Raw genomic sequence first — 27,902 nt, 5'->3', positions numbered from 1 at the left:
GCGCTATCACGTGGACCACGCTCTACCCAGGCCCCCCGGCCGGGGCTGTCAGCGCTATCACGTGGACCACGCTCTACCCAGGCCCCCCGGCCGGGGCTGTCAGCGCTATCACGTGGACCACGCTCTACCCAGGCCCCCCGGCCGGGGCTGTCAGCGCTATCACGTGGACCACGCTCTACCCAGGCCCCCCGGCCGGGGCTGTCAGCGCTATCACGTGGACGACGCTCCAACCAGGCCCACCGGCCGGGGCTGTCCAGCGCTGTCACGTGGACGACGCTCCAACCAGGCCCCCTGCCGGGGCTGTCGAGCACGTTCATGTGCTACCCGAACACTTCCCTAGAAGCTGCCCTTCTCGTGGTTTTGTTCATCAAACTGGAAAGTCAAATAATTACTCATAATGCTCCTTCATTTTCTTCTGGTTATTTGCTTTTTAATGTATGTGTGTGTTTTACTTTTCTCTTAGGGAAAAAGGAACGGTGGTTTCCGACAGTGCTTCTTCGGGAGCCAGAAGCACTGCAAGCTGACAAAGCTGTGTCCAGCAGTGGGCTACACATTTAGGCTGGCTGCTCGGAATGACATCGGCACCAGGTGTGACATGCCCTCGTTCTCATCTGTGTGGTGACTGTCCTCTCACGCTGCTGGGAGGCATGTGGCCACCCTGCCTCCACATGGAACCAGTCGGAGACTTTTCTAGAGGGAATTTTATTCAGAGGGTAGAAGGCCCCTTCGGAGGTGACAGTGCTGCTGTATATCCTGTTTGCGTCCTGCAAGCTATAATGCAGAGGCCCCATGAGGGGGTCTCCGAGACCCGCCATCAAAGTAACGGTGCAGCTATAGGAAGGAATCCCTCTTGGTGCTTTATTTTTTCAGATCATGTGCTTTTTTCTTTCACCACTTTAGCAACCTAGTCATTCTGTTCCCTTTTTCCAACTGTATATATTTTCCGATACAAAGACAGGTGCGGGACACCCTAGTTGTCAGGGAGGCACACGCTCCCAGCACAGGAGGACTCGGAGGGGCCTGGACGCGGCTCCTCGGGCTGCGGAGCAGAGACGAGCAGAGGCGGCCAGTAGTGCGCAGGGGGTCAGAGGCGCTGCGAAAGCCGTGTTTCAGTTGCACTTCCTGGGTAACCCTTGGTTAAGGGGAAAAATCTTTTTTTCACTGCTTATTGAAAGTTCTAAAGGTTCAGCACATCATTGGTTCCCAGCCTTTTTTTCAGCCTTAAAAGTTTCTCAGCATCACAAGGTTTAGAGCTCTCTCACCCCATCATCACAGCCATTGTACTTTCGAGTTCACTGGTTGAAAAAGTTGTAACACCAAAGGCTTCCATGGTTAAAAAATTTGTAAATAATTGGAAGTACCCACAAACTTTTGAAAAATAACACTTTGTATTTTTATAAAACATTCATTTCGTTGACAGACGTCACTGTGCTCACACTGATTCAAAGGCTGGTTGCTCTATGGCTCGTGGCTTGATAAACATTGCACTGGGTGTGCTCTCTACAAGGGGCTTTTGGGGGAATAAATATTTGCATACATTATGCTTGTGCTTTTCTACCAGCAGACTAAAGGGGACGTTGGCAAGTAGAGAAGTCGTGGTAGCAAATCTCTCACGACGCCTTCCTTTGCTTGATGGACCCCCCAGGCCCCAGACTTGCCAGCCAAGCGCCTGGGCGGCGGGCAGGCGTGTCCTTCCTCCCTGAAAACGCTGAGGCTCCGCCTGCCCCTGAGCTCATGTGTCCCCTGATTCATGTCTCCACAGTGGTTACAGCCAGGAGGTGGTCTGCTACACGTTAGGAAACATTCCTCAGATGCCCTCTGCGCCCAGACTTGTCCGAGCGGGGGTCACATGGGTCACGCTGCAGTGGAATAAACCAGAAGGCTGTTCTCCTGAGGAAGCGGTCACCTATACCTTGGAAATTCAGGAGGATGAAAGTGTAAGTTTGGCCGATTTTATACCCTTGCGTGTGTGCTAAGTAAGTCAGTATTGTCATTAGTTAGATTAGCTACATAAAGTCAAAACTAAACTCTTAACTTCAGCCTCTGCACCTCCCACCAGCAGCAGCCTGTCCTTTCGCAGTCTTTCCCATCTGAGTAAACGGCATCTCTGTCCTTTCACTTGGGGAACTAAACTCCCTTGCAGTCGTCCTTGACTCCATATGTAATGTTAGCAAATCCTTTTAAATCTTCGTCAGGAATTATTCAGAAATCTCACTATTTCTCAACATCTCCACAGCTGCTACTCTTTTACAAGACACGATCATCTCACCCCTGGATTATTGTGATGGTTTTTTACCTTCACCCTTACTATACTAGACTCTGCCCTCCACAGGAAGCCTAAGTAATATATTAGATAAAATACGGTCAAGTTCATGGTGTGCTCAGGCCCTTCCCATCCCTGTGCTTCCTCTGTCTTCTAGAGTAAAAGCCTGAGCTCGTGAAATGCTTGCAGGGCCCATTGCTATTGGGACTCTGTTCCTGCCCCTGGAGTCTCAGTGACCATACCAGGCAGGCCCCGGCCTCAAGGCCTTTACAGTTCCTAAGCTCTGCAGCTAGGATGCCCTTCCAGGTATTTAGACTTGCTTCCCTCAATTCCTTGAGATCTTTCCTCACATGTCACCTCTTTGGAGCCCCTTCCTGGCCTATAAAACATTGCTACCTAATCCAACTTTCCGTGATGATAAAAATCTTCTATAGTTTGTGTTGTGCAATAAGGTGGCGCCTAATTCCACATGACTATTGAGCATTAGAAATATGGCTGTGGGCCCAAGGAACTGAAATTTTAATGGTTTTTCATGTAAATTTCAAGAGCCACATATGCTTTCCTATCTAACCTGCATGGCTATTAGAAAACAGCACCTGACTAGGTCTACCATTCTTTCCTTTGACCCTGCTTAACTTGTTGTGTCACAGCGCTTAACACTGCAGGACATGCTTCATATTTATATATAGGTTTGTTTGTTTTTTCAGTCACTTTCTCCAGCTGGCATGTACGTTTCTTTGGGCAAGGCTCTGTCTGTTCTTGGGCAGTGCTGAACACCTAGAGCATAGAATAGAGATGCATAGAAGGCGCTTAGTAATATACTATATTGGATGGATGGGTGGGTGGTCGGATGGATGGATGGATGGATGGATGGATGGATGGATCGGTGGATGGATGATTGAGAATACTGTTGAATGAATTCTGTACATTCAGCTTTTAGGGGAGTATTGATCCACTCAAAGGATTATGTCTTCCCCATCAAAGCTGTCATTTCTCCCTTGGCCAAAAGAGGACACTGTGTGATCAGGAGTCTCAGCCACAGTTCATGCACATTGCAGCTTGACAGTGAAGACCTCAATGCAAGAGGCTCTTTTGCATGACAACATTGTTAAATAATTTTTTTAAGTATGCACAGCTTTGTAACAAGTACTATTTTACGGTTAAGTACTTTATTTAAAATGTTTATTGAGTAACCAGGGAGAGTTTGCTCTTAAGGAAAGCATATGGTGGCATCTATCCCAAAGCACATTTACATTCTCTCAGAGAGCCTTGTTCTCCTTTAAATTAGTATTAGCCTCACAGTCAAGTGGAGCAGCCCCAGGAGAAATGACAGTGTGATAGTGTCACGTTTTTAGAAGGCTGGAGTGCTGTCCCCAGCACCAAGGGCCCTGGCACTCTCCTGCAGTGGCTGCCAGACCTGTGCCTCCTGACCAGGACAGAAAGAGGCAGGAAAACATCCTCCATTCAAAGGTATTTAATGCCCAGATTTTGTGGTACTGATGTTTCTTTCTGGCTTTGCCTTTTCAGGATAACCTTTTCCACCCAAAATACACTGGAGAGGATTTAACGTGTACTGTGAAAAATCTCAAAAGAAGCACACAGTATAAATTCAGGGTGAGTTAGTCATTTTGGGACCTGAACTGCTTAGAAAAGAGGCTGTTTTATGTTTTACCCATTTACTGTTTAAAATGGATTTTATAGATCAAATTTTTTTAATTCAATGCATATACAATTTTAAAATAACATTTATAAAATGTACACCAAACTTTAATTTTAAAACCTACTTTTGAGAGAGAAAACTGTCATAATGTGCTGTAATAAATTGTATTATAGCATGGCCATTGGCATCACCCAGGCAGACCCAAACCAAACGCCTAGTTGTACCTGTCTCTCACCTGTGGGCCACACCTGTCTCTGCGGCTTCTCCTTGACATCAGATTGCTCTTTTACTCTCTATTGTCTTTTGCTCTTCTGCCCAGTAATATTCCTTAATCATCTCCTCCCCACTCTTTCCCTACTCAGGCTCTTTGCTTTGGTTATTAACAACCAACGTTAGTGCAGGGCCTCATGCTGTGTCCAGAGACCCTGCTCCGCAGCACTCTGAGAGAACGGTGGCTGACCCTGTGCACAGCACTGTGCTCTCTCATACGGCAACGTGCATTTGGAGAGAGAAGGTTCCACCATCCCTTCTTGAATTTGGGGGTCAAATGGTATTGCTTGGCATGTAGCAGCCACTCAGTAAATAGCTGTCAAATTCTCAGGTAAAGGTTGTGAGTGTTTGAGGAAAAGGATAGTTTTTGCTAGTTTAAGGAACCCTTGCTATTCGACACTGGTTGTGAGAACACAGCGATATTGATAGCATTTCTCCACAAGGTGGCAGTGCCCTGCTCGTAAATAGTGAGGTTGTTCCTGTCTGCGTTCTCCTCCTTCCTGTTTTCCTTCCACGAAACAGTAAGAATAAAGTGGTGATATGCTGGTTTTGTTTTATGTCTTGAAAGGGTAAAAATGTCCTTAGCTCAAACCCATCTTAATTTTATTTTTAATTGTTAATAACCAACCATACATAAAATAAGTACTTCGTATAAAGAAACATAAATCAGTAGTTTGAGATTGAAAGAGAAAGAGTGTGTGTGTGTGTGTGTGTGTGTGTGTGTGTGTGAGAGAGAGAGAGAGAGAGAGAGTTTATGGGTGCCTTGGTGCTGCCATGTTAAAAAAAAAATCACTATTGATTTAGTAGCTGCTATCTAAAGCCTATTAATGTTTTCTCGGTTGTGATACAGCTGACTGCTTCTAATATGGAAGGGAAAAGTTGTCCAAGTGAAGTTCTGGTGTGTACAACAAGTCCCGACAGGCCTGGACCACCTACAAGGCCCCTCGTCAAAGGGCCAGTCACATCACATGGCTTTAGTGTCAAATGGGGTATGTTTTACTGCTATTGCTCTTTCTGGACAGATTTTTAAAAATGTATTCATTTCAGTCATGGCACACCAAAGTAGAAGATAACAGGGCAACACGACTTGCAGGAGGCTTACACATTTGGAATTTACATATGAGAAACATCTAGACAACTCCACAAATTTATAAAATGGACAATTTTAAGAGCACCTCACTGACTTTCTGGTTTTCCTGTATTATATGATTTTCTGCCTGTATTTTTAACGTGTCATTAATTTGAATATAGTAATCTCTGAATATGTACTTCATTCTTCAATAGCTTGCCCTTAAGAAAGTCATCATATTTAATGTAAAAAAGTGATTTATAAAGTTAATATAAATGATAAACCTCAAAATTTAGGTATGTCACTGTGAGTAAATTTTGGTATACAGAATATTCAAGTTAAAATGAATTAGGAAAACTTTAGTCTTTGTTGTAATTTGTATGTAACAAGAGGTCTTCAACTTCAGGAATTTTTCTTACTCAAGTTCCTTAGATAGTGTTTGGGAACCTCAGGTAGAAGGAGGTTGTGGCTCACCTCTACTGCTTGTACAGGGTGGGGCAAAAGTAGGTTTATAATTGTTCATGCAAAAAATGGTACAATAATTAATAAGTGATAATACAAGAATAAACTCTGTTTTTTGCACTCACAACTGTAAACTTACTTTTGCCCCAGGCTGTATTATTTCAATGTAATGATTGCCATTAGATTGTTGATAAACATTTGAAATTACATATAAAAACTTTTATGATATATAATTATCAGCTATATAATATTAACTACCTAAAAGGCAAAAAATAAAAGTAGACATTTAAAATAAGATTTTATCTGGAAGCCAAGTAATGTACAGGGAATTTAAAACATTATTAAGTCATTATTAGAGACCGACGACTGAGACATGTAACTATTTCAAGTTACCTAATAATTTTGAGACAGAATTATTAGGGTACGTATTTCCCTGGAAGATGGATATGATTAAGAGAACTATAAAATTCTATATGTGCTTAAAGCCAGACTGTAAAGTTTTATTTCTCAAAAAATCCTAGGAAGTTCTGTTAACACCAAATATTTACTTTTATTAGCCACATGCAATAATATTTAACTTTTTAATTATTGTTTTAAATACCTATTACTGAAGGCTGTATACCTGAATGGAAATAGCAGATGAAAGGAGAAGGGGCCTGACCAAGCAGTGGCACAGTGGATAGATAGAGCATCGGCCCAGATCGTAGAGTGCCTAGGTTTGAAACCCCGAGGTCGCCAGCTTGAGCATGGGCTCACCAGCTTGAGTGCAGGGTTGCTGGCTTGAGCATGATATCATAGACGTGACTTCATGGTTGCTGGCTTGAGCCCAAGGTTACTGGCTTGAGCAAGGGTTGTTACTTGTTCTGCTGTAGCCCCCCATCAAGGCACATATGAGAAAGCAATCAATGAACAACTAAGGTGCCGCAACAAAGAATGGATGCTTCTCATCTCTCTCCCTTCCTATCTGCCTGCCCTATCTGTCCCTCTCTGTCTTTCACTCTCTCTTGCTCTTGCTAAAAAAAATGAAAGAAAAGAGAGAGAGAGGGAAAGAAAGAAAAAGAAAAAAGGAAAAGAAAGGAAAGGAAAAGAAGAAAGAAAGAGAGGGTAAGGTGGGGGAGGAAAGGAGGGAGGGAGAGAAGTAAAGTTCCTGAATGTAAATGTGAGAAATCTGAGTATCCATCTAAAATAGAAAGGTGGCTGATGGGTAGTAGAGGTGAATTCTGTATGGCATTGCAAAATTACAATGTAAGATATGTTTCTGCTCAGAAAAGAGAACACTTACAGGCAATTAGTAGTGGATTGGATACCCAGAGTGCCACGAGGTCTGGTAATAAGGCAGAACCTCTTCCTCATACCACCTCTTAGTGCATGTACTTGTTGATCCACAACTCTGGTTTTATGAAACGGATTCATTACATTCTGATGTTTTATTTCGTCCGTAAATTTTGCACTTTCCTTCATCCTCCATTTCTTAAAAGAATCTAGTGAGTGATAATATATGTGAAATTAAAAAGAAACATATAAATATTTTATCTTCTATAAAAACCACTAAATATTAAAGAGCAGGTTTCACAATTCTCAAAGTAACATAACTTTTAGAAAACTTAATTCATATTTTGAGTTTTGCTCATGTTTCACTAAATAAATGCTCTTTGACATTTGTAGCTCTAAAAACTGAATAATCTGATAATATTTAAGGTTTCTCAGTGTTTCAGTTTGTTTCTTTCCTTTTTCAAGGAAGAAGTTGTGTGAAATAAGATTAGTTGTGCCAAAAGGCAGTATAATATTATATGATTTCATGTGTTCCAATGGTGTTTACCAATAAAATCAATACCCTTTCATATCAGTTAGCATTTGCTTACTTTCCAGATCCTCCAAAGGACAACGGTGGCTCAGAAATACTCAAGTACTTGCTGGAGATTACTGATGGACATTCTGAAGGTAAAGTTTTTGGTAATCTACAAATTCCTATGTACAATGATGACAGACAAAATATAGTAGTACTGTGGTATAGTGGTGTCACACTTGTATAAGTTAAAAAATATTCTTTTTATCTCTATTGTGATTTCTGAGTCATTATTTATTAATTCCTTGTCATACTATGTGGATTAAAATGGGACAATTTTGAATATCAAATCCCTTAAATAATACCTTTGAAAAAATACTTAGATCATTCTAATAAAATTTATTAGGATTTAATAGAAAAGTATAGCCATTAGAACTTTAAAACTGATGTATCTCACCATTCTAATAATCCTCATAATTATTATCTTAATAAAAAGTGATCCATACATATGGCAAAAAAAGAGTTAACAGTAACTTTTACATACAAGCAATCCAGATGTGTGGCTTGCCCTTTATTTCTATTCCACAATAATCACCCGGAGTACTTTCGGTTTTTATGTTAATCAGGTCCTATTTCAAGCTGATAACATGAGAATGATTTGTGATGGGCACAGCTATTAACATAAAATCATATTTTTTACATTAGAAAAACCACATTTTTTTTTCCATTTTTCTGAAGCTGGAAACAGGGAGAGACAGTCAGACAGACTCCCGCATGCGCCCGACCGGGATCCACCCGGCACGCCCACCAGGGGCGAGGCTCTGCCCACCAGGGGGCGATGCTCTGCCCATCCTGGGCGTCGCCATGTTGCGACCAGAGCCACTCTAGTGCCTGAGGCAGAGGCCACAGAGCCATCCCCAGCGCCCGGGCCATCTTTGCTCCAATGGAGCTTTGGCTGTGGGAGGGGAAGAGAGAGACAGAGAGGGAAAGCGTGGCGGAGGGGTGGAGAAGCAAATGGGCGCTTCTCCTGTGTGCCCTGGCTGGGAATCAAACCCGGGTCCTCCGCACGCTAGGCCGACGCTCTACCGCTGAGCCAACCAGCCAGGGCCCTAGAAAAACCACATTGTACACAAGGCATGTATGTATATGCAGTGGCTCATTGTGAAAACCTAAGTATATTTTGAATTTTCATGGCTCTCTTGACCACTGATGACAAATCAAAATAGATGCCATTTTCTACTAAAAGCCAACAACTTTGCCAGTACATAAAGTGAGTGATTGACTGAACCCTTTTAGTGGTCCTTGTTCCCATTCACCTTTTCACTGCAGGTTTCTAACCAGCAGTGTCAGGGTAACTGTCTTTAATATTCTCCCTCTCCTATGGCCCTAGTGCATGTAACTGAATTGTAGATCTAACTGACCAACTGTGGGAATTCGTAGCCTATTTTACTGTAGTAAAATATTACAGAATAGGATAAAATATGTTCCCTCAACAACTTCATGGATTAAAAGGCTTTGTGAAGTAGTCAGCTGGAGTGTAGCGTTAGTGTGTGCGGACCGGAAGTAAGCACAGCCCGGACTGGCGAGGCCGGTGTTGGCTAGAGCAGCCCCGCCTGCTCCCCAGCAGCGTCAGTTCTCCGGGCTCCACACCCCTCCTGTGGCCCTGCTTGCTTTCTTTAATCCCAAGAAGTGGTTGGATAACTGGGTCACACATGGAGTGTTTCCTTTTTAATTTGTTGCTCTCAGGCATTTTTGTCTTCCAAATGGGACTCCATGAAGAAGCAGGCCATTACCCAAAAGACTTAGTCTGTGACAGAAGATTTGATGCACTGAGACACCAGGCAGATAGGAGCAGGGAGAAACTCGTGCACAGACTGACCAGAGCCCTCGTGGCCGCGCAGCTGGCCCCACGCCCCTGGCCCAGAGCCTCCCCACGGCAGAGCTGTCCAGAGCTCTCCCAGCACTGCCCTCCTCCCTCCACACAGCGTCTGGGCGGTTTCCAGCAGCTGAACCTCTTCGTCAGAAGACATAATAATGGTGATCCTAAGTAGTCTAGCCAGCAATACTAAGTATTAAAAATGACTCCATGTTATTTTAATATTTAACTTTGTAAAGGAAATGGAAAGAGAGCCCTTTGGCTGTTAAAAAAGAAAAAGGAGATGCTGGTTTTCATGGAAACAAAGCTTTTTAAAATTATTATTATTATTATTATTCGTTAGTGGTTGATACTATTGACATTTTTGCCAAGGGCATAAACTCATACATGAGCCTTGTTTTGCAGCAGGTCAGTGGGAAGTGGCATACAGTGGGTCGGCTACGGAGCACACGCTTACCCACCTGAAGCCAGGCACTTTGTACAGACTCCGAGCATGCTGCATCAGTACTGGTGGGCACAGTCAGGTTGGTGTTGTTATCGTAGAAATTTACAGAAATCTCTGCGGGCCACTTCAGACAACCTATCAATAACATCAGAATAAAATTGCTATTTAAAAATGTATTGTGATATGTAGCTGTCATGTTATCCCATCAGGAAAGGAAAACTAGAGTTTTTTTAATTGTGCTCTAAAAGACATCAAATATACTCATCAACATCACTGATCATCAGAGAAATACAAATTAAAACCACAAAGAGTCAGAATGACTGCTGTTAATTAAATGAACAACAAGTGTTGGCAAGGGAACCCTCATGTACTTTTGGAAATGCAACCATTGTGGAAAGCAGTATGGAGTTCCCTAAAAAAATTAAAAATGGCCTGACCAGGAAGTGGCGCAGTGGATAGAGTGTTGGACTGGGACATGGAACACCCAGGTTCGAAACCCCAAGGTTGTCTACTTGAGCACGGGCTCATCCGGCTTGAGTACACGGGATCGCTGGTTGAGCGTGGGATCTTAGGCATGACCCCATGGTCACTGGCTTGAGCAAGGGGTCACTCGCTCTGCTATAGCCCCCTGGTCAAGGCACATATAAGAAAGAAATCAATGAACAACTAAGGAGCTGCAACGAAGAATTTGATGCTTCGCACCTCTCTGTCTGTCCCTAGCTGTCCCTTTCTCTGATTCTCTGTCTCTGTCAAAAAATTAAAAATGGAACTGCGTAGTAACTCAGATTCACCTGAAACACTAATTTGAAAGAATGTATGCACCCCTGTGTTCATTGTATTGTTATTTACAATAGCCAAGACTTGGAAGCAGCCCAAGTACCCATTAGTAGATGAGTGGATAAAAAACTGGTATATTTATGCAAAGGCATACTACTCAGCCATAAAAAAGAAAGAAATCTTACCTTTTGCAGCAGCTTAGATGTACATAGAGAGTTTTATGCTAAGTGAAATAAGCCAGTCAGAGAATGACAAGTGCCATATGACTTCACTCATGTGGAATCTAATGAACAAAGTAAACAAAACATAAACAGACTCATACAGAAAACAGACTGACAGCTGTCCAAGGGAGGGTGTTGAGAGACTGACTGGAAAAGGTAAAGGGGTTAAGCAAAAAACAAACTCATTGACACAGACACCAGTATGATGATTACCAGAGTGAAAGGGGGGAGGGGAGGAGGGAGACAGTATGGGGAGATACATGGTGATGGAAGGGACTTTACTTCAAGTGTTGAACACACAATACAGTGTACATATGACATATTATAGAATTGTATACCTGACTCTATATAATTTTATTAACCAATGTCACCTCAATAAATTCAATTTAAAAAGATGGGCCAAATAATTCTCAACTGAATTGTGATATTTTCAGATACATTTTTCACTTAGTTATATTTTACAAGGCTTTGGTGTGGTCACATTGACAGTTGAAAACTGAACGTTGTCTGGAATTTATAGTATCTAAATAAAGGGAACCTCCGTTAGTGTAATGATAGAAAAAGATAGAATTTAGAGTAAAAAGAAAGACCTCCTGCACAGCTCCACTGTTAACATCTGGCAATTTTGTGGGGAATATGAGACACAGCTTCCTCAAGGAACATGATTGCCATCTGCTGGAAGGTTCCTGTAAAAACCACGCACATCTATGATAACTGAGCTGAGTGGCACCTCTTGCATTTGGTTATGCACAGCCCAACTTACATATTTGCAGGCAGCAGCCTAACAAATGAGCAAGAAGTGCTATAGAAGTGAAATAGTTGTTAAATGGCTCTAACTTATATTCAGAGAGTCAGTGAGGGACAAAATGGTAAAATGACCTTTTCATTTAGAGATATTTGATACTATGTTTTAAAACCATTAATATTGAGAGATAGTGGCTTGTAACCCTGTGCTGGCTTTTATTTTCAAGAGAACATCTACCTTTTGGTACTTAATTTTGCCAGTCCACCCACTTCCAGTGTTGTCCTGTGTTATTTTCTCCCCCTACCCCCAACTCACCAGTACTTTAGTGCTTAGACTGCCTATACCGCAGACTCCTATGAAAAGAAGGTCCAGTTAGAGCATGCTTACGCAGGGCACTCTGAGTGCCTCCCAGGGTAGGGTATAGCCACACCAAAGCCAAAGGCTATCAGCAAGCACGGCCTCAAGCACGGCCTGTGGCGAGACGCTGCCTGAGCTCATGGATGGTGCCGATCAATGTATGGAGTGCATCTGAGCACCACTTCTCAAAAGGAAGAATGAGTTTGCTGGAGCTATATAGCTCTGCCTTCTTCTCTCCTGTCTCAAAAAGGGGTTCAGCCTCCATACCAGCAGCATATTTCTGCAAAAAAGAAAGCATACTTATTTTAGCGTTAATTGAACCTGCTGGCCAGTGTCAGACTCATTTGATTAATATTGATTTTATTTGCTTTTCTGTTGTGTGTGTGGATGGTTGGCCATTTATGGCATCATTTAAAATTTTCATCCAGCTGTCGTTTTGTGTCCTTTTCTGTCCTCATAAAGGGTCTCTCTAATTCTGGTTTAAAGGAAGATAACTGTGTGCTTAGAATATACAACACTCCTGTCTTCAAATCTGACTTCAGAAATAACCATTTTTTACCTGTGCAGTATGCAGTATATGTACACACCTAAAACATACACAGACACAACACAAAGATCTCGTTGCATAAAAAATCATGTATACACATGCAATGTGTAACCCCATTTTGGCAGCATTTATAGTTACGGGGTGGAATTTGCCTGGTATGTAGAGGTCTAATAAATTCACAGTAACTAAGAGATGATTCTCTCCGGTGTTTCTCCTACAGTGTTCTGAAAGTCTCCCTGTTCGCACACTAAGCATTGCACCAGGTCAGTGCCGACCACCGAGGGTTTTGGGTAGACCAAAGCACAAAGAAGTCCACTTAGAGTGGGGTGAGTGAACACATCTTCACATTGCCATGGACAGTTTGGACGATGGAGAGCAAGTTTAAGACTTAATGCTTTGTAATTAAGTTGGAAGTCTTCCTTCTGATATTTTATTTTTTTCCCCCTATTGAAAATGTCTGTATCTTTTTTAATGTGTGTTGGCTTGGGTTTGTGCTCTCCCGCTCGCCGTTGCTCACCCTCCCATACCCGACAGTGCCACACGCATTGTTCATCCTCTCCCCTTCAGAGGCTGCTTTTCTAGAGGAGGTTTCAGAACAGCCAGTCTTTTCCAGGAATTTTTCAACTTTATTCATAAAAGAAGAGTTGTGCTCAATTTAGAGATTATACAGAGAAACGGGGTACCCTCTCATTCCTCCTTATCTTCGCTGTTTTGTCACATGTGAGCCCTGTTTTGATTCAGGCTATATTATCATTTCTTGTATCAGCAGTTTACAGCAATTAAAGTTACAAATTTAAACCTGAAGAACTCTTATCAGACTATTTTTTCCCACCACTTAGGCCTAAAATATAATAAAATATCATCCAACTTTCAGTCTATCTTGATTTAATGTGACCTTTGGTTTGCTGTTAAAAGAGATTTTCTTCCCTCTGTTTCGTCCCATCCTTTAGAATGTAAAGAAATTAGCCTGATGATTTTCCTGTTTTCAAATATTTTATTAATGTAATCAAATATACTTGCTTTGGAAAGTATCAGCATCACTCAGAAACTTTCTCTTTTGAATCTTTTCTTTTGGGGGGAGGCTGCTTTTGTAAGAAACTACTGAGGCGGGACCACCTACATGATGTTTTGTAACCCTTGTGGAAAATTAGATGTAATTTTTGTCAAGGAAGCACAAAAATGATGTGATGCAAAACATTCTTCATCCCTAGATGTTCCTGCCTCTGAGAGTGGCTGTGAGGTCTCCGAGTACAGCGTGGAGATGACGGAACCTGAGGATGTGGCGTCAGAGGTGTACCACGGGCCCCAGCGCGAGTGCACTGTCGGCAGCCTGCTGCCTGGAACTGAGTACCGCTTCCGAGTGAGAGCGCTGAACGACGGCGGGGTGAGTGGGCGGTGCTAAGGCTGCGGGTTTCCCCGCTGAGCTTCCCCAGCAGTGTCTAGCCAACCTCAGCCACATTACAGAAGGGCATATAAAACCTTCTTTCCGATTTGATGTACTGTGATTTCATTTTCCTAGCATTGGAAATGTTGTTTCTATATCTTCATATCACTTTTTAAAGATCAAGTTTAAGATTAATAAGGACCTCACCCTTTAGATGTGTTTGTTTTAAAAATAATTTCTTATTTGCTTATGCCTCTATTAATCATTTATGAGAAATTAGAACTACAGGGATGGGCAAAAGTAAATACACAGTTGCTAATACATGAAATTCGAGTTTATTCTTGTATTATTGTTTATTAATTATTGTATTTGCATTACAACTATAAACCTACTTCTGCCCATGCCTGTATGTAATATTCCTTTCCTATATTGTCTAAATTAACCCATCAAGGTCTTGCATCGCTTTTAAAATGGAAGTTGGGTAGAGGCTGGGGAGGCTGGCTCAGTGTTTTGTTCTGCTCATTGTGAAGACTGCAGGGTCTCCAGCCCTTCTTTCTGCTGCCCCTTTTGGAGCTGTCGAGGCGGGCTATCGTAGATAGAAAATGTATATTTATAGTATATCCGCAAGGGGTTTTTGTGTGTGTTTTTTTAATTGCCGGGTTTGGATTTTGAGGAGGTGACCTAGAAACTGTAGAGGTTTTTCGTGTGTCAAAGATGGACAGAAACAGAAAAGAAGACAGCAGGGTGTCATAAAGCAGACTGCCAGTAACGTCCAAGTGCAGTGATTTGTATAGATGAGTCCCATGCAAATAAATCCATGTAAGTCATTGATGAAAATGTTTAAAGTAAGCCCAACTCACAGTGACCTGAAGTTGATGGTGACTTTTCTAGTTCCTGGTAGTGCTGCTCAAAACATTCAAAAGTGAATTGAAATGTGTTCTAGCCCATTTCGTTTTCACCACAGCTGACTGTGGAAACATTTGGTCCGAAGTCAGATCTGACTTTTAACAGGAGCCGAGTTCTTCTAAGTCCTCATTAGTAAAGCATGACAGAAACAGCACAGCTATTGGAACTGAAAACAACGCCATGAAACTAAACAATGAAAATGTGTGGATGAGAAGATAAGAAAGGCTGTGCACCCAGACTTGTCTGAGGGAAAGGGGGAGGCATGGTGCTGGCCTCACACGCTGCAGAAACTGTTTCCCTTTCCTTTCGCCCTCTCCCCACCGACTTTTCAGGGCTCTCTGTCACGGCCAAGATGAGGGGCATCTGCACTGCTTTGGCTTTTACTTGTTCTCACCTCTTACTGATTTATGATATAAAACTGTCTTCAGCCCTGGTTGTATTCCTGTTGTGTTGGAGGTTTACCATATATTTGACTTTTAGTCACTTCTGAGGTCTGCGTCAGAGAACTTCTCTCCAGCCTGACCTGCACCCCACCGTGTATACTGTATTTACCAGTACTGTTGGGAAGAATGGGAGAGGATTTGGGGGCTTGTGTGTATTTTTTTAATTTATCTTTTTCCCATTTGAAAAATCTAGTCACATACTTCATTAGCCTGGAGATTATTGTATTTTACTCTTTGCCCAGTTCTTTGAAGTATCACATATTCCACTGTTAAAATGGGTGATTATGGTTCTCTCGAAATGTTACAGATATCTAGTGGTGGTTGGCTCTGAGGCATTGTGTCACTGCTGGTAAATAAAGACAAGGAGAGAACAGTATAAACCTTCAAATAGTTGAGACGGGGGGACATACTGAGTGAATGTTTATAGGGACATTTTCATTTCCAAAATGGAAAATATCGGTAACTAGAAGAAATACTCAGAATTTGATACAATTTTGAGTAGATTTTTATATATGAAAATTAAACTGCAGTGTTCATCTGATTAGTGTTCTTTGAGAGGAATGTTAAAACAGAATGACTGTTGTGTCAAGAATCAGCATGTTTTTGTTTCTGATGTCACAGTAAAGGGAAAATGTTTGTCAAACCAACTGTCTAATCCTTTTGAATAAAAAGAATGTACATATAAAATGACATTTACCACTAAGGGAATGCATGTAGGGGGAAAAAACGTATATACACTTTCAATTGAAGTGAAAACCCCATTAGGTAATTTTTTTAAATCAATTGTATTGATGATGGTGTTAGCCTAACTCTTATTTGGTTACAAGCTTGTATATGCACATGTATGTGTGTACACATATGCATAGATGCATGTGTGTGTCCATACATACAGACAGACATGTGTTGCTCTTCTCTTTCAGTATGGCCCCTACTCTGACGTCTCGGCAATGACCACTGCCGCAGGGCCTCCTGGACAGTGCAAAGCCCCGCGTGTCTCTTTTACACCTGATGGATGTGTCCTAGTGAGCTGGGAGGTAGGTCAGGCACGTGTTCTCTAGCAATTTCTGTTTCTTTGCCCCCAAATGCAAGTTAGGAGGAACCTCTTCAAATCCGAAATTCCCTCTTAGGTGATTTTTACTCCTTAACCTGCCTTGACACTTGTTTGTGTCATTTAGAGTCATGGTTGTGGAAATTTTACCACTGATCAGAATTAAGAGAAAGTTGAGTATCTCTTTCATACTTTCTTTCACATGTATTTGAAATATCCTGGGGTATGTACTCCTTCTCAGTTTGGTTAGTTGAACACAAATATCACAGAATTTTCTTCTCGATGAAATTATGTCAGCTCTACAATTTCTGCTCTCCAGAGTCCTGAAAGCTCTGGTGCTGACATCTCAGAGTACAGGCTGGAATGGGGAGAGGATGAAGAATCCTTGGAACTCGTTTATCATGGGACAGACACCGGCTTTGCAATAAGGGATCTGTTGCCTGCTGCACAGTATTGCTGTAGACTCCAGGTAGGTTGATGTTACTCAGACATTACTCATCACCACTGGTGTTCCATGGAGCACTCTATGGGAAACCTGCTGACAGCTTGTGATGGAGGCTACCAGGCAGGATAATATGGGGAAAAAAGAGTCCTTTTAAATAAAAATAAATTATACAATTAATTTCTTCTACTCTATGCGGTCTCGAAGTGTACGAACAAAACCAGGGACTTCTCTACTTCTCAGCCCTCTGAGTCTCGCTTGTTTCTCATTGCGGGAATAAATGACTGCATCCACAACAGAGGGGCCACAGCTCCTGTGGAAACATTATTTCTGTCTGAGTTTCTCTGGGAGGCACATTTCAGTGGAATAGCCACTTAGAACTGGCAAAAGACAGTCATTTTATATGCCAGCTGCTAAGTGAAGCCAAAAACAAACATTTGAATATTTTGGACTAGTCTTTAGTCCAAATCACAGGACCTACCTCCTGCCCAGAGATCATTAACAGGGCTCCTTACCTGTAAGCTTCCACTTGGGAGTCCACATAGAGTATCATTAAGAACATTTGGTTCCTAGCCTAACCCCTAAAAATAATGGTAGTCATGGGTTTACTTTATGGACTTGGATAGATGATTTTTTTTCCTTATTGTCCTGAGAAAACAGGGTTTTTGTCCATTTAGTCAGTAACATTAACATTTTTGTGTGTGTGTGACAGAGACAGAGGAACAGATAGGGATAGACAGGAAAGGAGAAAGATGAGAAGAATCAATTCTTCGTTGTGGCACCTTAGTTGTTCAGTGATTGCTTTCTCATATGTGCCTTGACTGGAGGTCTACAGCAGAGCAAGTAACCCCTTGCTCAAGCCAGTGACCTTGGGTCCAAGCTGATTAGCTTTGCTCAAACCAGATGAGCCTGCACTCAAGCTGGCAACCTCAGGGTTTCGAACCTGGGTCCTGTCCGTCCAGTATGACGCTCTGTCCACTGCGCCACCGCCTGGTCAGGCTGGTCAGTGACATTTCTTGAGAGCTACTTGTGCCAAAATCAAAGGATGATCAAGAGAAGAGATACAAAGATTAGTCAGATGTGTTCTTGACCTTGAATTTTGTCTTCACACACATTTAGATTTAAATAGGTAAAGAAGCGAAGATGGCAGACCGAGGTTTCCGCCTGATTTAAGTCAGAGATCAAGTTGCTTGTTACGGATCCATCAGCATCAGTGCCTTGGCCTCTTTGGAGAAAACGTTCCCTTCACAAATTAATGTTCCAGATTAATTGAAGCTTTTCTGTTAAATTCTGAATCCTGTTTTATCGTGAACATTTCAGAATAAACTCTTTTATTATACAACTTCCTTCTGGAACGGAGCACCGGGAACGTAATTAACCCTTTGTCAGTAAGTCAGTGGCACAGCACATTATCCGATCTTTGTAATAGCAATGCTGAGTCATTGGGAAGAGGTTAGACTATGTTCCACTCTGGTTTTTGGAACAAGGCAGGATGTAAATAAAGACCTCTCTGTCAACACAGGAGAGAACTTCACTCCACTATGCTTTTTGAGTTCTGAGTTCTGGTCACTCTATAAAATGTTTTTCTACTACCATATTTCCTTTCAGGGTATATGTTGTCACTTAGCATTGAGTCTCCCAAACTGTATTTTAAAAGACACGTTGGTAAGAATAGAGCCTGCATAGTGAACATGCCTTTCTGTTTTGGTAATCACAAGTAGAAAGTGTTTTCAGATGTTTATACTTCTTTGCCATGAAATCAGTCAGACCTTGTAAAGGGGATAGTACTTTTTAATTTATTTATTTCTTTTGTATTTTTCTGAAATGAGAGGGCGGGGAAGGCAGGCAGACAGACTCCCACATGTGCCTGACCAGGATCCACCTGGCATGCCCACCAGGGGGCGCAGCTCGGCCCATCTGGGGCATTGCTCTGCTGCAATTGGAGCCATTCTAGCACCTGAGGCAGAGGCCATAGAGCCATCCTCAGTGCCTGGACCAACTTTGCTCCAGTGGAGCCTTGGCTGAGGGAGGGGAAGAGAGAGATAGAGAAAAAGGAGAGGGGGAGGGGTAGAGAAGCAGATGGGCGCTTCTCCTGTGTACCCTGGCCGGGAATCGAACCCGGGACATCCACACGCCAGTCCAGTGCTCTATCTCTGAACCAACCAGCCAGGGCCAAAGGGGATAGTACTTTTAAGGCCACCATTTCTATGCCAGGAAAAGGGTCTGCTCAATCTGTATTGATTTAATGTTAACTATGAACCAAATATGAATTATTTTCATTGACATTACTGCGAAGTCATGTTAAACCAGTGGTTCTTAAACTTTTTGAGGTCCTGGAACATTTTAAAATCCTACAAATAGTTGTAGGCACACTATATACAAATTTCTGAGAATTATGTTATAATTAAGTCAAATATTAAAGAAAAAAATATAAAGTCCAAATGTGCTTTTATGGTAATTAAATGAAATAAATACAACAAAATTAAATATATTCTGACATTAGAAAACTTTTTTTTTTGTATTCTTCCGAAGCTGGAAACGGGGAGAGACAGACAGACTCCCGCATGCGCCCGACCGGGATCCACCCGGCATGCCCACCAGGGGGCGACGCTCTGTCCCCCAGGGCCACCGCGACCAGAGCCACCCCAGCGCCCGGGGCAGAGGCCAAGGAGCCATCCCCAGCGCCCGGGCCATCCCCGCTCCAATGGAGCCCTGGCTGCAGGAGGGGAAGAGAGAGACAGAGAGGAAGGAGGGGGGGGGGTGGAGAAGCAAATGGGCCTCTCCCATGTGCCCTGGCCGGGAATCAAACCCGGGTCCCCCGCACGCCAGGCCGATGCTCCACCGCCGAGCCAAAAGGCCAGAGCCAGAAAACATTTTTATGTTACATTTTTTGACTTATGCTTTTTAGAATTCATAAAAAAGAGGGGTTAAAAATTTTTTTTAAATGACAAAGTTATTTTTTTATATATATATAGATACATTCTTAGTAAGATTTAGTAAATTCAGCAGGTCCTGGCATAAATGTGTTAAGTTTTTTCATTCTTGTGTTTATGAGAAACATGAGTCTGATGTGTCCTAGTGATTTCTTCAATGTTTGGGGATATATTTGAAAGGCAAACTCTCATTTCCTTGTCAATACATTGAAAAATTTCTCTCTTTTTACTCTTTAATTGTGTTGAATGCAGAAAACCCCCACCATACATATTATCTTAACTTTACACCAAACAAAGGATAGAAGAAACTTGCCTCCAGTCTTTCTGGGGAACATGGGGGGTAGTATAAACAATCCAGCACCACAGCTTAACAGCCTTTTGCAACCTAGTCAGGCAAGTGAGGTGGGGGGTTAGGCAGACTGTCAGCTTACAGCCAATTCCCCACACCTCTGTCCCCCAAATCTAAACTCCAAAATCCCGGTTGGTTTTTTTGGTCCCTAACAGGCACATATTTCTCTGGAAAACCATAGGGCGCACCTGGAAATCTTCTAGGGTACACCAGTGTGCCCTGGCACACACTTTGAGAACCCTTGGGTTAAACCCAAACATTCTTTTGAATATTTGACACTTTAAAAATTAAATCACTGTATTACCTGTACTGTTTCATAAAATTTGGGTGAAACATTGTTTATTTGCCAAACAATTTTGAATTTTTATATTCTTTCTTTGAAATATTTTAATTAAAAATGCCAAAGTAATTCTGTTTACAAGAAGCATAATCTATATTATAGACATACTTTTATTGAGTAAAAGTTTCTTCTGAATAATTTCCTTTGGAAACTAGTAATAAGTGGTATAAATAAAAAAAAAAACATTGTTTATACAGTGAAACTAATAAAAGAAACTGGGATCCGAGAGTACAAAGAAAGTGTTATTGGAGAAATTGGTAGGACTTTAGTCAGGTCTGTATGTGGTTAGCACACTGGTACCGATGTTAATTGACTCGTTTTGATCATTATTCTAGTTTTGTAAGGTGTCAGTATTAAGGAAAGCAAGGTAAGAGAGATAAATTTCTCCTTACTGTTTTTTCAGCTTTGCTGTGAGTCTAAAATGAGCTCAAAATAAAAAAGTTTTGTGCTTTTTAGGTATGAAATACGCTATTTTGTTCTTAGTTTTTCCTGTAGTTGGGAGAGATGTGAAGCACTAACTATTGACCTGAAATTCTGCCAGGAGTTTGCCTGTTAGTCAACCTAATCTTCATAATAATTCCATGTATAAAATTCCATTTTATACATAGGAAACAGGCTCAGAGATGTCACTTTGCCTCAGGTCACACAGTTAGTAATACTACAGTCCAGATCTGGACAAAGCTCCAGCTCTGGGGGACATGTTCTTTTCCTTTTATGTGGACCCAGGAAGCCTCAGTTGATAGGAGCACTGGGCTCCACTCTGCCTTATTTTTCTGCCCCTGTGATAAATTTGTATCCAAAAATAAAATATCTAAATATGTAATCTTAAAATAAATTGTAACATTAAAATTTTACCAAAAAAAGAATTGTCATGAAATTGGACAAAAGAGACTTATTTTGTCCTATTGACTGGCCAGTTGACCCAGTGGATAGAGTGTCAGCTTGGCATTCAGACATCCTGGGTTTGATGCCTAGTTAAAAGCACACATTTCTAGAAGCGACCCTCTGCTTCTCTTCCCCTCCCCCTTCTCTCTCTCTTTCCTTCTCATAGCCAGTGGTTCAGTTGGTTCAAGTGTCAGCCCCAGGTGCTTAGGATAGTTCTGTTGTTTGAGCGTTGGTCATAGACAGAGGTTGCCAGGTGGATCCCAGTGGGTGAGCATGTGGGAGTCTGTCTCTCTACCTCCCCTCCTCTCACTTAAAAAAATGGACTTAACATTATAGTAGAGTTTTAGAAATGATTTGATAGAAAATGACTGCTAAATTTTAGCTTGCTGCTTTGAAATGAACAGTAATACACAAACATAAGTTTTATGAACCTTCGATTTAAAAGTTAACTTTTTTTTAATTTTGTAATTTGTCCTCATAAGTGTTCTTAATGAAGTAAATGAAAACTAAGTTTTAAAGTATATTCAGTTTTGTAAGGAGGCTGCCAAATGTTTTTCTCTTTATAAAGACAAAAATATTTTTAATAGCATTTATTGAGCATATATTCTGTGTCAGGTACTATTTTAGTTGCTATGGCTATAACAGTGAACCAAACATAACCTTGCTTTTATGGCACTTATATTTTAATCAGGGAATAATTAAATGAAAGATTTACTATGTTGGTGATAAATGCCATGATGACAAATAAAGCAAAGAAGGGAAAGAGGAAATGAGGACAGTCACAGAGGCAGGGGTATGAGTGATTGCAAGTTGAACCTTCCGTTCAGAGAGGGCTCCTTGAAAAGGTGCCCCTCAGAGAAAGCCCGAAGAAGTGATTGTCGAGCTCTGCAGCAGTCTGGGGACAAGGCCCTCAAGTGGGAGCCCACTGCGTGTGCCTGTGGAACAGCCAGGAAGCAGTGTGGCTGGAGCAGAGTCACTGAGGGGAGAGCAGTACATGATGAAGTCAGAATGGTGATCAATTTTTTGGGAGGGTGGTGGTGAGCAGACCAGTAGAGTCTTGTAGGCAAAGGGATTTAAGTACATAGTATCACTGCCTGTTGTGAATGTAGACTATGGGGTGAGGGCTGACACAGATGCCAGTTAGGAGGTCTTAACAGTGAGCAGATGAGAGAGGGTGTGATCACACTAGGATTGTACAGGATGTGCAGATGGCCTGGATAGAGGTATAAGAGGAAGAAAGGTGTCCAGGGATCACTTAGGAATATAACTTGGACAAGCTGAAGGATGGGGACAACTTCAGGAAGTACAGTGGGGTGGAGATGAGGAGTTGTATGGACACTTGAGTTTAAGATGCTTACTTAACATTCAGGTGGAGATCCCTAAAAAGCAGTTGAATACATTAGGCTGGCGTTTAAGGCAGAGGTCCAAGCTACAAGTAAATTTTGAAGTAGGATATAAATGTCATGTTCTCCAAGAGACAAGGTGAGATCTTCAAGATGAAGAGGTGTCCTGGGCCTGAGCCCTGGAGCCCTCCAGTGTAGAGAGATCTGGGTGATGCGGAACAACCCACATAGGGGATTAAGAAGCAGCAGCAGCAGGTCAGTAAAAACAAGAGTTTGGGTCCTAGAAAGCAAGGGAAGAACTATGTGAAAGAGCAGTGAGTGAGAAGGGGTCAGCTGCTCCTCTCAGGAAAGTCAGAAAGGGCTGAGAATTGACGTCAGGTGTGAGTTTATCATTCATGTGGAAAACAGTAGAGACCTTTTCTAAAATTCCTATTGCTCCTCCACGGTAGCACTGGAGTGGAAAGTCAGTTACTGAATTCCAGGCCCAGCTTTGCCTTTCAATAGGAAAAGCAGATACGAATACCTGCCATTTACTGCATGCCTCAGGCGATACTGGGAAGATAGCACAAGGCAGGATATAATCTGCAGTGATATAATCATACAAATATAAAGGATTATTTTAAAATTATGTCATAAAAGGTGATGATGGTGATGTTATCTTTTCGCTTAACAGAAAATGTGATTGGCATTTTGGGAAAGTGTTCATTAGATTAAAGTGAACATTTTCTAGGATTTATTTCTACCTACATTTCTAGAAGTAAATCACATATTATTTATTTAGCATCGCCTACCAGGGAGGCATTTGAATGTACAGTAGGGTAACACAGACTTGTCTTGCTGGTGTTTTCCAGGCTGTCAATCAAGCTGGAGCAGGACCGTTCAGTGAGCTCGTCCTTTGCCAGACACCAGCATCTGCCCCCGACCCTGTCTCCACTCTCTGTGTCTTGGAGGAGGAGGCCCTCAATGCCTCCCCCGATTCACCTTGTATGTGCCTTGTACTGAACTGGGAAGAGCCGTGCAATAATGGATCTGAAATCCTTGCATACAACATTGACCTTGGAGACACAAACATCCCCGTGGGCAATACCACCACCCATGTTCTGAAAGATCTTCTTCCAGAAACAACCTACCGGTGAGTGCCAGGAAGGAAGAATAAAGCTGTGAGCATGTCGGTGCTGGTGCTGTGGACCTACAGGCTCTAAGGGCCACACTAGGGAATTCTAGCCATTCTTAATTTATGTATTTAATGAATATAGAGCTAAATATATAGCTAAATGAAGATACAGCTTTATAACCTGCATTGCTTTATATATACTTTATGAGTCAGTTACAAATTTATACAATTTCCCTCATCACTTTAGATCAGTTGCTCCCTCTTGGTCTCTTGGTAACCACTTTTCTTTGTATTTTTTCTGTGACCCGTATCCTTCTGAGACCTTTCCTCACCATGTACTCGCCCACCTCAAAGCAGGGCTCTGCTCTCCTTGGGATTTCCCAAAGCAGACACAGTGTTACAAAGAACTCATGATGTAGCCTTTACTCGGGGTAGCCCACACCAGGTAAAACTCAGTTAACAGCTACATTCTTTCTTTGCCCCCATGTTCCCGTTTGGAAGCCTGACACCACTTCTCACACACCTTCTCTGACATAGCCTCTTAAAATTTCAAGTCATTTATTTGTTTCCAAGGTGCTGTATGCCCTCAAAACAAGAAGTGTACAGTTAGCATTAGAGGAGCCCAGGGGCCTCCTGTGGTTGTCCACGTGTGCCTGATCATGGCATCACCCTCGGTCTGCTCAGATAGCTCCTCCCGAAGGTGAAGGAGGCAGAGCCAGCTCATCAGCCATATTTGGGCCAGTTACAGAGCCCCCTGTGCCATAGGTTCTTCTTCCATAGCGAGGAGAATAAGATCACTCACCTCATCATCCTGCTGTAAGGAGTAAATAAATTCACATTCAATGCTTGTATATGGTCCAGCAGCACATAGCGAGTGCGCTAAACATGCATGGCAGTTTGTCCTCAGCAAGGTCACCTCCAAACAGGACTGGTTCTTCATAGGGAAGGGCACTGCGTGAACAGCAGGGAGATGCTGCTGCTCTAAAGGGATTGATCCTGTCACTAATTCTTCCTGCAGTGTGTCCTAGTTCAGTAGTCTGGTATACCACCTGTTTTTATCCCCAGAAGCTGAAGAACGAATCAACTCTTCAGTTATAAGATACAAAAGTTCTATCCTGCCATCTCATATTATCTCTAGTCTTTTTTTTCTCTCACCAAGTCTTTTGTGAATAATTTATATAAGTATACTCATTTTTCTTTTAAAACAATGACAGGGTGTTTTGTTGTGGGTTTTCTCTACTCTTTCATTCTTATAAGAAATCTCTTAAGCACAGTACTGTACACTGTAACTCTATAAACAAGTAACAATATTGGTGTCCTCAGAGGTGTCAGAGTCAGGGGACACTTATATAACAACCTAAGATAGTAGTTTTCTGTGACATCACAGGCTGAAAATAACACTGTACACCTTCTTGTAGACATTTCAGAGAAGGAAGTCCCGTGGTTCAGGGTGGTCAGGTTGATTCAAAGTGAGATTTGAAATAGAAACAGAATCAAGAGGAATATGACCTACATGAATGCGGGGGCAGGCCAAGGGCATTCCTTCAGTTTAAGTCAGTCTCAGAAAAGCAGTCTTAACTGTTGAATGCGAATCAAGGAAAAGTGCCTGTTGTGTCCAGAGCAGTCTAATCAGGCACTGAGAAAATGATTAAACCCAGACCTTAATATCAGGGTGTTTCCCCAGTGACGATGCTCTGAGGAGATCTGACCAGGGATGGATATATAGCTCTGGGGGAAATGAGCCAGTCACTGTCATCTCCCAGCTATTTTTAAAAGACAAGATGTCCAGAATATTGTTTGTCCTTAGTCCTTCAGGCCAGAAAACCTATAGAGAATTCACAATTTTTGAGGAATCGCAAAAGGCTTTGTGATCACTCTGATTCACACCCCTGCCCACCCTAGCTAGAGTGCACTCACATCCTCAGGTCAAAGCTTGCACATTCGGATCAGAAATAATAGAAGGGCTTTTAGTGTAAGGTGTTAGCCCAGGAATTTCACCTCTGTTGGACATTGTACCTACCATAAAGGTGGCTTAAATGATTATGAACTTTTAAGGTTTATAGAAGGATGATATTAGAGGAATGCTAACTTGTAGTAGTCAACGTACAGTCAAATGACTTCTAGACAGACTAGAAATCAAATAAAGGAACTGATATAGGGACTCATTGCTTTATGATAAAATGACAGTTATAGTGAAAATTATAAAAAATGTATTCCACTTGTTAAAACGTTTCTCAGAGTATTCTGTTGTGGAGAAGATGAAATGATTTAGTAATATAGGAACTATGGGAGAATGAACTTAGATTTAGATAATCTAATCTAAACTCACTTTTTAAAGTATTTAGTGGCTATTGCATAAATAATTTAATTTGGTATTAATGTACCAAATCATTGGTACATTAATATCATATATTAAGGCTAATATCAATATTAAGGCTAATATCATATATTAAGCTGAATGTAGAATGTCATGCTGGGAGGATATCATCTTCACCTGATGGGATAGCTTGGAAGATCTCATTTAGACAGATTGCATGAAAATTGACTAGCTTTAGAAAAGTCAAATCTTTGTTTCTAGTCAGACTGTATATTCTTCTCCCTACCCTATTCCATCTCCAAGGAAAGATTTAGCCTAAGTTCTTGCTGGTAATTCAGTAAATAAATTGGATGTTTCATACTTAAGATACTAAGTTTAATATTCATATTTAAGATCACCTTTATACTAGATTCTATAGTTCATAATTGGTTACTTTAAAATAGGACTCTGGTCAACCACAGTCTTGTTCTTTTGTTTCAAAATCACGATTGCAACAATTATAGTAAAATACAAATGAGTACTGTATTTCAAAGAACTAAGGGTGTGATTTTACATCACCTTTTTCTGACCTATAAATTTGTTAAAATATAAATGAACAGATCACAGTGTTCTAGATAAAAATGTAGAATGGAACATCTTAAGTAGGCCATGGGGCTTTGGTAAAGGACTTGTTTGTTTGGTTTGATTTTTTTTTTTTTTTTTTAACTTTCAGTAGTCAAATTGTTTTCATACTGAGTTTTTTCTTTCTCCATCTTGTGAGGACAGAAACAGGCACCTCTAGCAAACCTATTGATGCAAAAAGGTTATTTTCTCCATTGGTGATTGCAAAAGTACCCATCAGCCTACTGACACTCTGTAGTTAAAATACTATTTTTAAAGGTATTACTTTTAAACTTAGAACTGAGTTTGAAATTGAGGCTGTGTTTCAGTTTGAGGAGAAAAAAATATTGACAGCAGAGATGTAGTTTTCCTTGCATGTGTTCAGCCATAGAATCCTTGTCTTTGCAGCTGCTGAGACAGGACCGCGTCGTGTCGCCCATCCCCAGGGCCCTCGCTTCCACATCTCCAGTTCCAGGGCAGTGGTCTGGCTTCTAATTCCGCTGGCAGATAACTATTTTGTTAAAACCTCTCCCTACCTACAATCTGCATGATTGATCCTGGGCCTTCCTGTAGAGCAGTGGTTCTCAAACTGTCGTCCCTGAACCAGCATCACCAGCATCACCGAGCAACTTGCTGAAAAGCAAATTATCAGGCCCTACTCTAAATCTACTAAATCAGAAACTCGAGAAGTATAGCCAGACACTCTGTGCTTTAATTAGCCCTGCAGGAGACTGGTGAATGCTAAAGTTTGAGAACCTCTGCCCTAGAGCATCGATACTTGAACATTAATTATATAAGAATCGCCAGGAGTACTTCTGCAAACTACAGAGGTCTCAGACCTGTTCCTGTAGATGGAGATTTTGTGTCCCCCAGGGTCACCTAGTCATCATTATCAGTTGTCTCCTACTTAACCATCCTCACTTCATTCTAATCTGTCTTGATTAGTGTGGGTTTTCTGCACCTCCTCCACTCTCTTATTGGGTGAGCTCTCTTCCCACACGGCCTCTATAATGAGGAGTGCACAGACCTTCAGGAATGGGGCTGGCTGGCTGGCTGGCTGGCTGGCTCAGAGAAGAGCATGACTACTAGCACCTTACTTGTTTTCCAAATGAAACAGATAGTAAGGTTGCCTAATATTACTTTTTTTGGCAACTTCATTATGTCTGACTCATACTGAGCTGGCAAACAGCTAAAGGTAGATTTGTTTGTTATGCCCATTTATGTTCTTTTTGCTAGGTAAAATGGAGATGAAAATAACAGTTATTGAGTTCGTACTCTGTCAAGCACTGCAGTAGCCTGTCAAGAAGTGAATCATAAATC

At 41.7% G+C, this 27,902-nt stretch overlaps 1 protein-coding gene across 5 annotated transcripts in view; it reads left to right on the top strand.

The window, feature by feature from the left end:
* Positions 1 to 27,902, top strand: part of FNDC3B (fibronectin type III domain containing 3B) — a 399,472-nt gene that overhangs the window by 329,723 nt on the left and 41,847 nt on the right. For 3 of the 5 annotated variants that reach the window (XM_066240650.1, XM_066240647.1, XM_066240648.1), the window contains exons 12-22: positions 464 to 588; positions 1,763 to 1,937; positions 3,791 to 3,877; positions 5,044 to 5,182; positions 7,594 to 7,665; positions 9,792 to 9,910; positions 12,699 to 12,804; positions 13,690 to 13,862; positions 16,132 to 16,245; positions 16,579 to 16,728; positions 23,403 to 23,683. In XM_066240650.1, coding sequence (XP_066096747.1) covers positions 464 to 588; positions 1,763 to 1,937; positions 3,791 to 3,877; positions 5,044 to 5,182; positions 7,594 to 7,665; positions 9,792 to 9,910; positions 12,699 to 12,804; positions 13,690 to 13,862; positions 16,132 to 16,245; positions 16,579 to 16,728; positions 23,403 to 23,683 — 1,541 coding nt within the window. The remainder of the gene's footprint in view (positions 1 to 463; positions 589 to 1,762; positions 1,938 to 3,790; positions 3,878 to 5,043; positions 5,183 to 7,593; positions 7,666 to 9,791; positions 9,911 to 12,698; positions 12,805 to 13,689; positions 13,863 to 16,131; positions 16,246 to 16,578; positions 16,729 to 23,402; positions 23,684 to 27,902) is intronic. The other 2 variants (XM_066240651.1, XM_066240652.1) reach the window with 2 other exon arrangements.

This window comes from Saccopteryx bilineata, chromosome 8, assembly GCF_036850765.1.
Source record: "Saccopteryx bilineata isolate mSacBil1 chromosome 8, mSacBil1_pri_phased_curated, whole genome shotgun sequence".
In the NCBI taxonomy this organism is placed as follows: domain Eukaryota; kingdom Metazoa; phylum Chordata; class Mammalia; order Chiroptera; family Emballonuridae; genus Saccopteryx; species Saccopteryx bilineata.
The sequence above is the reverse complement of the archived record's forward strand: the minus strand, read 5'-3'. Positions and strand labels throughout refer to the sequence as shown.